This window comes from Leiobunum rupestre, chromosome 2 (assembly GCF_980474605.1).
Source record: "Leiobunum rupestre chromosome 2, qqLeiRupe1.1.hap1, whole genome shotgun sequence".
NCBI classification, from domain to species: domain Eukaryota; kingdom Metazoa; phylum Arthropoda; class Arachnida; order Opiliones; family Sclerosomatidae; genus Leiobunum; species Leiobunum rupestre.
In genome coordinates this window covers 76,785,467-76,797,705 of record NC_143385.1, presented here as the reverse complement: position 1 = coordinate 76,797,705, position 12,239 = coordinate 76,785,467, and the positions used below count along the sequence as shown (strand labels likewise).

Here is a 12,239-nt window from a genome sequence, read left to right as displayed (position 1 = left end):
CCGCATGAAAAGGACCAATACCATTCAATTTCCAATATCATATAATGACTCGCACACCAAAGAAATCAATGACTGCATTAGGAATGGTAGATGTCCAAATATCCACACCAATAAAAAATGTATTAACAAGAAGCGAAAAACTTACCACTCACAAAGCACAGAAAGCCACTTGACTAAACGAGAGCTCGTATATCAATAAATGACCATAGACGGAATAGTTAGGGCTCTTTATAAATAAAAACAAACGAACCCAATTGATAAACTGCATTAAACATCTTAATCAGTCGAGAAAACGTTTAACATAAATTACGAAGTAATGATGACCCAGTTAAAAACCAGACCAACGTAAGTGTAAGCGCACGATGTATACAACTCGATATTTTCTTCATAAATGAACTATTACGCGAAACACACAATAGATAAAAATATACGACTGAAAAAACGAAATTAATTACAAACAAGTTGGCAAGCCAAAATATACCTCTCCTTGTAAGAGTTTTTAATTTTCAATGAAGCGTAACTGTATCCGTGGTTCTGCGGTAGAACATTCACCTGTCGTGCAAGAGGGCTCGGGTTCAAATCCCGGCCGTTGAAAATTTATACTACACCCAATGACAAAAAGAGGTCGCTTTTGGAAAAACCTTTTCCCTGATTCTAAGAAACTGCGTACGCAGTGATTACCCTTTGCCCCGAAAATTCGAACGCGTTCGCAGGCCTGACAGACAGACACGGTGGTTGTGTTACCCCTCCTAGGGTACAAAGTCCCCTCGGAGAGGTAAAAACTAACGGGTTCTACCCTTTAATCCTCTTATCTGCTGACTGCGCTAAAACAAGATTTGACCTTTAAATTTTCATACGTAAAAAATGTAGACTTTAACAAGTTGGAAAGCCAAAATATACCTCTCCTCGGAAGAGTTTTTAATTTTCAGTGAAGCGTGACTGTATCCGTGGATCTGCGGTTGAACGCTCACCTGTCGTTCAAGAGGGCTCGGGTTCGAATCCCGGACGATTGAAAAGTATACTACACCCAATGACAAAAAGAGGGCGCTTTTTGGAAAAACCTTTTCCCTGATTCTAAGAAACTGCGTACGCAGTGTATACCCTTTGCTTCGAAAATGCGAATGCTTTCGCAGGCCTGACAGACAGACCATGGACAGTAAATTAAGAGGACAGGTTTTCGATACCCTTCCACAGTGCATTTTATTTATCCCCGCGTATCAATCAGCTTGAGAGACTCCGAGGGAGTCTTCCAAGGTCGTTTGTACCACGTGATCTTAAAATTTCAAAATGGCAATCTAATGCGGTTGATATTGTTCCGTAATTTTTTGCGCTTTATATTTTAGTAAATTTTAATTTTGGTTTTTTAATTCAATAAAAACTATCAACTGATATTTAGTATATCATATTTAATATATAAAAACGTGAAAAAATAGCTTTTGACGTAAAAATATACTTCGTGTTTATCTTTTTTCGAACAGTATCGTCCACTCTTAGTGATACTTGTTTTTTTCAAATAACCTTGGCCGACTCCCTTAGTGTGATTGGTTTACGGGGGCTAAAAACCAGGCTTTTTACCCATCCTCTTAAATCTACTATCCATGGATAGACCCACCCACAGACAGACCGACAGATAGACACGGTGGTTGTATAACCCCTCCTAGGGTACAAAGTCCCCTCGGAGAGGTAAAAACAATATTAACATCTACGTAAGGTGTTAATAATCTTCCCACCCAAACAAATATTACATTTATTTTTATCCCGGTTTTACTGGTATTTAATCTTTAGAGATGTAGACGTCTATGGCTCATCGGTAAAACGTCCGCGTCATAAGAATGTGCCCCGGGTTCGATTCCTGACGACGATCGTATTTAACTACAAATTGATAAATTTCCACATTTGAAATTTTATACATATCAAAAAAAAATAAAATGGTACAGGAAAAATTGACGTTAATAACTTTAAAACTGCTTAAGTGGTTAGAGTAAATCTCTTGCACGCAGCGGACCCGGGTTCGATTCCCGGCCGGCGCCAATAAAGAACAAGGCGTACACCGTGAACATTTGGTGGGAACCTTGCCATCTGGATGCTAAGACGTTTAACGTAACCCTTAGTGTTCGGTCCGTCACAAACACGGAAAATTACAATATGCAGCCGAAGAAACTATTATACGACAACCAATGACGAAGAGAGAGGTTTTTGTAAAAACCTTTCCCCTCATTCCAAGCCACTGCGAACGCGGTGGATTCGGGAAACTGCGTACGCAGTGATTACGCTTTGCACCGAAAATGCGAACGCATTCGCAGGAGACACACAGACACACACATACGGTGATTGTAAAACCCCTCCTAGGGGACATAGTCCCCTCGGAGAGGTTAAAATACATACATGGCGCGTACAACCACGCCATCATTGGCGATCAAGAACCAAATGAATCCCAACCAGCGACCCTCGTGCCAAGTCGTGAATTTTAAAAAAGGGGAAGGGGAATTGCGAGGGGAATTCAAAAAGAAAAAGTAGTGGTAATCCATTGGTTGGTTTATGGAATAGATATCGCCATCTATTGTAGCTAAAATTCGACCATTCCTGACTAACTAAATTTCCTGATTTACAAATTAATGTTAAATAATAAAAGTAATTTTTTTTGCATCGACTTAATACAAAAACAATTCTTAAATAAACTTTACGCGTAAATTCTGTCAAGTATACTTTAGGTATACATTAGAATTAATTAAATTCGTTTAACAACAGTCCTTTAGATAAGCCGGTAATTTCTTAGTGCGACTCGCACTTCTTGGGTTCTCTTCTTCGGTGTCGTAGCTATCCTCCGGGAAAGACTGCTAGTGATGGCTGTCCATCGTCGGTAGATATATCCACGGTCGGTGGATCGTTGGAGTCTACAGTCGGTGGATCCGTGGAGTCTACAGTCAGTGGGTCGTCGGCTTCAGCATCCGGTTCGTTTGCTTCTTCATTTTCGATTATCAGTAACCTTTTCAATTTGTCTACCGGAGCGGTATTCCTGTAAAACTTATTGGATCGCTGATTCTCTGGTAGATCTTCAATTACGTATCTATCACAGTTTAAACGTTTTGTGACCACGTAAGGGCCACGGTATTTTGCCGCCGTCTTGAGCGATAGTCCGGTTGCGTGTGGTGGTCTCTCGACTACGACTAGATCTCCTGGTTCGTAGACGTCAGCTTTCACTCTTTTGATGTTGTAGCGTTGTCGCTGCTTTACCTGATCGGTAAGGATCGCTTGAATAGCTGTCTCTCTGCGTTTTTTGAATACTCTCGTCGACAACAGTTTCTTATGATAACGTGTCTTTAACCAAATCGTGATTAGGATTTCGAGACTTGAAATTGAAAAGCAATGAAAATGGAGAGCTTTTCGTGGCGCTGTGGTCCGAGTTATTGATGTCCCATTGAATTTCGTGTAGATGGACATCCCAATCCCGTTCATCTTCTCTAATACACATGCTAGCAATTGCTGGCGTTAATTGTCTGTTTACTCGCTCGATCTGTCCGTTTCCGCGGGGAGTTGCAGTAGCGTTTACGATGTGTTTGACGTTAGATTTTCGGCAAAGCTCTTTGATTGCGCGTCCGGTATAAGAAGTACCTTGATCGGTGATCAGTCTAACCGGTGTTCCAAATAAACCGATAAGTTCTTCCAAAAAACGTTTAGTTGCGTTCATACCCGTGTCGCGGACTGCTCGTAAAATTGTGTATTTTGTGAATCCGTCAATCGCTGCGATTACAAAGTCATTTCCTTTCACGCTACGTACGAAGGGACCCAAATGATCCATATGGATGGTATGAAACGGAATTCCCACTTTGTCGATAGAATGTAGCATCCCTTGTTGTTTTCCTGCTGGGCGCTTATGGAACAGACATTCCAAGCAGGCCGACACGTAATGACGAACGTATCTTTAGGTCGAGTAAACCATTAGGTCTCCGATACTTTTTTACAAGTCTTATCGATGCCTACATGACCTATGTCATCATGACAATTATTTACAATTCTCCATCGATAAAAATATCTTGCTCATCTGTTGGGAATTGGTTGTATTTGATTATCAAATCGATCAACTCTACAAAATGAGGAGGTATAACGGAGGCGTTTTTGGCCCATAATTTGACTGGTTCCGATGGTAGGTTGGGAATTTGCATTTTCAGAAGTTGATCGTCTTCCTCTAGTGTTACGTGTTCTTCTTGAAACAACCGTAGTGTTTTGCCGTTTCACAACGGTCACGTTTGGAAGTTCCGTAAGAGTTTGGCCAATAAGTAAAGAAATGTCTTGAGATTCTTCTAGAACCACGAAGACTTCAATTGTAGCCTTAGTTACGCCTTTAGGATTCGTTTTCCCTGCGCTGTAGCCACCGACTACGCAAGTTGGTTCAACGGCGTCGTATCGTAATAGGATTTGCGCAGCATCGCTTTCTCTGATGAGTATGCATTTGCTACCCTGGTCAATTTAACGTGGTGACCGTTTATGACAGCGTCCTTGAAAAACTTTTCGTTAGCATCTCGATTTGTCGCTTCGGTAGCTTCGTTTACGGTGTGCGCTACATGCTTTGTCGACGTCGTCTTAATCGTATCCTAACTTTCGTTGTTGCAATCTTTTGAAACGTGTCCGGTACGATGGCATTTTTCGCATCTCGGTTTTCGCTGTGGTATTGAACAGTCTTTAGACATGTGGCCGTAAGTACTGAGATTGAAACACAGTGCTTCTCCATTTTTCGTTGAAACGCGGCTTCAACGATTTGTTTTTATCGATGTTTTTCGTGTTTTTTGTTAATCATTTCACGACTGTGATTCGTTGCCGTTATTTGATGGCTGTAGTACGCGATCATGATTCTGCCGTTTCTTGTTACCTTCGGTTTCAGTTAACTCCAATCTCGTTTCCAGTTGCTTCATGCATTGTAATAATTCCAGTGGACTTTTAAACTCATGTACGCTCAATGCCGTTATGAGCGCTGGATCCTTTAAACCCGTGATTAAATATTCTATCATTGCTTCTTCGGTTATAGACCGCCTAAACGTGCTTTAGCAATCTTGTCGTGATAGTATCGTTCTAGCGTTTCGCCAGGTTTTCTAAACCTTTGCTCCATTTCGCGGTGCAGCTTTTGAGTGTTCTTCGCGGGTGGAAACCATTTCTTTAACAAATCCTTCCATTCCGGCCAGCTATAAACGTTGGATTCTAGTCCCTCGAACCATATTTTTGCGGATCCTTTAAGCCGTGGTAGGGCGTTGTTAATGGTAATGCGATCAGACCATCCGTACATCGCGGCCATGTCATCCACTTTCTTGATCCACATCTCTGACGATTGATGAGGAGCGGACTCCGGATCGAAGTTTGGAATAATTTTACTAACGTCTCCCCATTGATGATACGCGACGTTGTTTGGAGGGAAAAAGGGCGCGTTAACATTTCCACCTTGTCCGGCATTCAAAATGTTTTGGTTTCCCGCTAAATGCTGCTGCTGCTGCATTGCTGCCATCGTTGCCGCTACCGCGCTCGTTACGGCGGTCTTTATCGCCACTTCGAAAGCCTATAAAGCTATGAAACTGGCTGCAGGGGGAGCGTCTTCGTTTTCTTCGTGGTTGCTCGTGTTGTCTTCTTCCTGACTATCCGCCATTGTTTCCAATTTCTGATCGCTTTCGTTAGTTAACCTCGTTTTCACTATAGTTTCGTTATCGTGGGTTTGTTTCGTACAGTCTTTTTTCCGTTGGGCTTTCATACAATTACGACAAGACGTTTTCGCATTTACTGTATGATTAACTTTGCCTTTAGTTAACTCGTTTATTCTAGTACTACGTCTCACGTTGGCCAGATGGGAACATAACATGAGACATTCGTTGACCGTTTATACTTTTTTATTACACTGTGATATTGGATGAATATATTTACGTGACCTTGGCTTGCCCGTGTCGTAGATTTCTTTGTCTCATTGAAATCAAATACGCGTCGCCGCGTGGTCTTATTCCCCTCTAACAAAAGGCGAATTTATCTTTGTTGTATTTTCATTTAATTCTCGTTCTGATCCGACTTCTAAGATGTTATCGTGTATTTTCATTTCCAGGGATGAATAAGTTTTGATATTTTACAAGAAGTTTAATATAAAAATACATACATGGCGCGTACAACCGCGCTATCATTGGCGATCAAGAACCGAATGAATCCGAACCAGCGACATTCGTGCTAAGTCGTGAATTCGAAAAAAGGAGAAGGGGAATCGCGAGGGGAATTCAAAAAGAAAAAGTAGTGGTAATCCGTTAGTTTGTTTATGGAATAGATATCGCCATCTAGTGTAGCTAGCACTCGTCTATTTAAGAACTGTTTTAAATGTCGTTTTTGTTAGTCCGTCCAATCTAGTGTATAGACGCATTCATATATTGCCTACAGTGAAATATGCAAAAAGGGGCGAAATCCACTCGAGGTACCTTCCTATTTAATAATGTTTGAGGTAGATGGCGACACTATAAAGTTTATGAAAAACAAAGTTTTTTAAAAAGTTATTTATTAATTACTAAATCATAGTACTTTAAATTCTTATTAAAAATATATAATTTTTGTAATTTAAATTAACAATTAATTTTAACAGTAGTTAACACTCTCCGCCATAGATGGCACTATAATACAATTTTAAACTATCCAATCAGGGAAGATAATTTTGTATTTTAAATCTCGACAAAACCGTTCTCCACTAAAAACTGAAAACTTTCAACCGATCGTTGAAAATCAAAATTACGACGTCATGTTGCTATCAGAGCGCCATCTACTAACAAATAACGCCATCACCACGGTACCTCGGATGAATTTTACCCCTTTAAAGTTGTCTCTGCCCCTTCAAAATTGTAAATCGACCTATTAGGTCCGATAGGTTAAGATTTCAAAAGCTGATACTCACGAGTACTAAAAAAAATGATTGCCTTATAATTCCTACGGCACAGTGGGCGTGTGATATTTTGTAATATCAGATGATTTTTACTGCTTGCAAGCCAGATCGTATCAGATTTTGGTATTGATTGGTCAGTAAATTCCATAGTTTTGTTAGATCAGCTCAATTATGTTATTTAAAAAACAAAATAAGGGTAGGGACAGAAACGTTCTTTGAGCGTGAGGCAATCAGGAGTACGGATGCACCGATATGAGTACAGCCGATATATCGGCTATTCGCGGTATATATCGGCTGATATTAACCAAGTTATCTATCATAACAGTGGTGTATATGATAAAATCATTGTAAAAGACGGTTCAGTACACTGTCATACCATTTTATTATAATTTTTTTATGAAAAAAAAGGTTGCAAGAGCATATCCGAATATGTTTCTTTTCATTTTACGTGATACATATTTTTTTTCGCAAATCGAATATCGTTGTTTTTTACAAAGAACAAAATAAATAAATTATTATTATTATTATTATTTATTTGTTTAAACTCTTAACCCCCTATCTAAAAAAGTTACGATCTATAGCTTCTGAAATCTGGCGTCCGTGGCGTGGCCAATCAAATAAAATATTATCAGTAGTTAATTAATCGTTAATTTTCCTTTTTTTAAATGTTTTACTGAAAATATTTGTCTAATACCGGTATCAGCCAATATCGGCTTCCCTTAAACCGATATTGGCCAATACCGATATTAGAAAAATAGGCCGATATATCGGTGCACCCCTAATTAGGAGCAACGCTAAGAATCGACTAATTGAAGTTTTTACGCTTCAATGATAATAGCAGCTTCCACACAAGATGAAAATGAATTAAGCCGGAGTCAACATTTTAAAACGATAAATCAAGTTTATTTAAGGTGAAACAATACGAACTGAAGCAAGGTTACATTTTGCATGGCGGTTTTTATACTGAAAATGTAACCATTAAAAAACATGGAAGAATAAAACGTTATCGGTGCGACAAAATAAAATATGCTTTAAAAAATATATTTACACAATAAAAAGATTTTTTTTTAGTTTACACATCGCATATCTTTATCGCTTCCAATTTTCTTCAACACTCGCCCTCGATGAAAAAGATTCAACATCTGACGTAGGCGTATGAAGACTGTGGCAGGTAATGGCTTGGTTAGGATGTCTGCCAGTTGATTCTCGCTAGACACGTACGTTACGTCGATCTGACCGTTCTGAACAAGCTCCCGACAGTAAAATTGCCGGATACTTATATGTTTTGTGCGACGGTGGAACTCCGGATTCTTGATCAATTTAATTGCTCCGGCGTTGTCGACCCGCAGAACTGGAACCTCGTTGAATTGTTTTAACCCAAGGCTTCCTTTGATATTCTCAATCCAGACAACATCTTAAGCGGCTTCTGTGGCAGCTACTAGCTCCGCCTCAGTCGTTGAAAGAGTGACTGATACTTGTTTTCTGCTATCCCAACTCACAGGCGTTTTTCCAATGAAGCAGATGATCCCCGAAGTAGAGCATCTCGTTTTTTCACAACCTCCATGATCAGCATCAGAGTATGGAATTGTAGTCATCGTATTGTTCGATGGAAACAGCAGCCCCAGGGTCGTTGTACCTCTTAGGTAACGGAAGATTCTCTTTACAGAATTAAAATCTGCTATTGTCGGACTTTTCATCGCTTGTGAAGCACGATTGACTGCATACTCGATATCAGGCCGGGTGCCGAGAGCTGCATATCTGAGACTTCCAATAGCTGAAGCGTAGATCTTTGGGGTCTCAAACTTCTTCTGGCTTTCTTCCTGCATGTCTGCGGATACGGCAGGAGTTTTCATAGGCTTGCATTCGACCATATTGAACCTCTCGAGTACCTTTTCTTTCCCAGATATGAACTCTGGTGGACAAAAATGGAACAATCGGACGTGCGATCGATTTTCAGACCAAGATAAGTAGAGACTGGGCCAGTGGTGATCTCGAACTCGTCTTTGAAAGACTCCAGGAAAGCATCAATGCCTTCGTCGGACCATCCAGCAATCAAACCATCATCGACATAGAGAACCAGGATAAGGTATGTATCTCCAGTCGATAGGACGTATAGACAACGATCACCGTCTGCTTGACTGACACCATAGTCTCGTAATACTTGATCAATTCGTTGATTCCAGCAACGTGGTGATTTCTTTAAACCATATATTCCCTTGCGAAGTATCTAGAACTTTCCGCTACCGTCGTCGAAACCCTCCGGTTGACGCAAATATAGTTCTTCAGTCAGATCTCCATATAGGAATGCAGTCTTTACGTCAAACTGCTTTATCTTGAGATTCTTCTGAGCGACTATATTCAAGGAGATACGGATCGTTTCATAGCGGGCAACAGGCGCGAAAGTTTCATCGTAATCAATCCCTTCACGCTGAACATAGCCCTTTGCTACAAGACGAGCTTTGTGTCTGATGACCGTACCATCTGCATCATTCTTCGTACGGAAAACCCAGCGATTCCCATTGATGCTTTTATTCAGTGGTGGATCAACCAAATCGTAGACTTCGTGCTCCGCCATGGCTGATAGCTCTTCGTCCATAGCTTGCTTCCATTCTTCAGAGTCGTGACTGGAACGTGCCTCTTCTGCAGTCTTCGGAAGTTCATCGCAGATAAGAAATACCTTGCCCACTGGTGTACAGGTACAGCAGACATTTTTCCTTGTCTTCAGTGTCGATCGATCTCGAAGGACAGGACCAGTGACTTCAGTGTGCGTTCCGACGGGTGTGGAGGCCACGTCTCGGGATACTTTTGACGGATTTGGATGTCTCGTCTTCCAGGTTGCCAACAGCTCTGGATGGCACGTCTTTGGATGCCTCGATGGATTTGGATGTCACGTCTTCTTGGGCATCAACGGATCTCATAGTCTCGTCTTCTTGGGCATTGACGGATCTGGTGGTCTCGTCTCCGCAATCCGAATCTTCGGACAAGTGCTCGCCCTGTCTGGTGGCAACATCACATGCAGGAATAAAGGTTTCGATGGAACATTGCTCGGGGTTGAGTTTTACGTCTCGGGACCGGATAACTTTCCTTAGCTCTGGAACGTAGATCCGGTATCCATGTGCATCTCCTTCATATCTAACAAGAAAAACCTTGTAAGCCTTCTTGGATAGTTTCTTGCGATTCACCTTCGGGATCGACGGGGTAGTTTTCCCAGACCACAATTCAAGCGGAGTCTTCCCAGCGATACGAGTCGGTGCTGATCGATTGATAACGTAAGTCGTCATGTTAACAGCCTCGGCCCAGTGATTCGGCGGCAGATCAGGTCTGGAATGGAGCATGGCTCTTACGGATTCCATGATCGTCAGGTTTTCTCTTTCAGCGACGCCATTTTGCTCCGGAGTGTATGGCATTGACCTTCGATGAGTTAAGCCAACCTCTTCAGTAGTGATACGGCGGAATTCGTCGTTGACAAATTCAGTCCCATTATCGGTTATCAGTTTCGCGGACAATATGTTCGTAATTCTTGCAGACAGTGAGAAACTCCTTGAGATAGTCAACCACTTCAGATTTCTTCGACAGGAAATATGTCATTCGTAAACCGGAATACTCGTCTTTGAAGAGGAGGTAATAGTGCTTTCCTCCCAGCGATGGCGTCGGTGATGGCCCCCAGAGATCTGAATGGACTCTTTCTCCAGGTTTCGTGGCCTTGCCAATACGGGTACCGAAATTTTGACGAGACATCTTCCCATAGACGCAGCCCTCGCATACCGTATCCTTTTTCGAATCAGTGACTTAATATCCAAGCTTTTTCAACGTAGCAGCAACATGGCGTTTGTCTTGGTGACCCAAGCGTTCATGCCAAACTTGGAGATCAGCTTTCTTGTCGTTCCTTGGATCTGCGGCAAGGTAGACCCGAGTTTGCGGCTGGTCTATCGTGACATCCAAGTGGTACAAAGATTCGACTTCCCCAGGAAGACATAGTTGAAGCTTGCCTCTCTTCACGTCGTATAGCCCACAGGTAGTTGATGACGCTCGGAATTCCAGCTTCGGATTACGTCTTATGGCAGCCTTGCAAAGTCACTAATATGCCAGACGTCATGGATAACGTCGCAATGAACGGTATTGCCGACTTTGTAACGTATTCGGATGTCCCCTTCTCCGTCTGCTGTCATGTGCGCCTTGTTACCAACTTGCAGCGTAGCTGGGCTATCGAAAGGTCGGAAGTTGACATACTTGGTCGCATCATTCGTAACATGCTGTGTTGCTCCTGAGTCCAAGTACCAGCGGCTTTCGGTGGATGACCCAGCCATCAGGCCATTTGCTGCGAGGTAACCGTCGTTACTATTGACCTCCGAGGTGTTGCGGCTGCCTCTTGTCAGGTTTCCTGGGTTTCTTGCAATCTTTTGAAAAATGTCCTGGCTGATTACAGTTGTAGCATCTTGGCAATTTCTTCCGAGGATTCCGGTTCGTTGCCCTTCTGGAGTTTCCGTTGCCTTCTCGATGAGCTATTAGCCCGGATGAATCTGCTGAAGCGTTGTCATCTCGTGTTTCACGTCCAATTAGAAGGCGCTCAAGCTCAGCGACAGTCTGCTTTTCGTCCGGCAGTGCATCCCACAGCATGCTGAACTCTCGGTATTCATCATGCGGCAAGGACTCGAAAATGCAAGCAACCAGAATGCAGTCATCAAAAGAGATATCCTTCTCTCTCTTAGCAGTGGTCAGGATATCAGCCCACAGCGAACGCATTTGAGCAAGGTGTGTTGCCATATCAACTTCAGAGGACTTTGTGGCTCGCATTAATTTAGCTAGAAGCTTCCGGAGCCGGTTCGATGACTTCTGCACGAAAATCTCGAGGAGCTTGTCCCATATCTCTTTGGGCGTCTCGCGGTCAGCAATCATGTTCTGGACTTTACGGGATAAAGCTGAACAAATGACTGTACGGCTTATGCTGACCGCTACTTGATATTTCTTGAAAACAGCCGCATACGTTTCTTAAGTTCTGTTGACGTGGTTCTGATTGGCTCTGTCCAATCGCCTGTGATAATACCGTAGACATCTCGGATTATCAGGACATCGCTGACTTGTCTCTTCCAGCTACGCCAGTTCTCGGGACCAGGCAGTCTGTCTATGTCTTGGCGCAGGAGACTGTCCATCGTCAGGATTCAGTGGACCAGGAAACAGGAACCAGTTGAGAAAAGACCGTCAGTGGAACATCGACATCTTGGTTGCGCAGTGGGAGCGTGCTGGGCCCATAACATATTGAAGTTTTTACGCTTCAATGATAATAGCAGCTTCCACACAAGATGAAAATGCATTAAGACGGAGTCAACATTTTAAAACGATAAATCAA

At 42.3% G+C, this 12,239-nt stretch overlaps 1 protein-coding gene across 1 annotated transcript; it reads right to left on the bottom strand.

Moving 5' to 3' along the window:
- Positions 1-11,230: 11,230 nt before the first annotated feature.
- Positions 11,231-11,788, bottom strand: LOC149959055 (uncharacterized). Its single transcript, XM_090167330.1, has one exon. It carries the CDS (start codon positions 11,786-11,788, stop codon positions 11,231-11,233), a length of 558 nt encoding a protein of 185 aa, XP_090023456.1.
- Between the last annotated feature and the right edge of the window lie 451 nt (positions 11,789-12,239).

Excerpts from the sequence above, each read along its gene's own strand:
- LOC149959055 (XM_090167330.1), bottom strand. The coding sequence starts at position 11,788 with ATGATTGCTGACCGCGAGACGCCCAAAGAGATATGGGACAAGCTCCTC.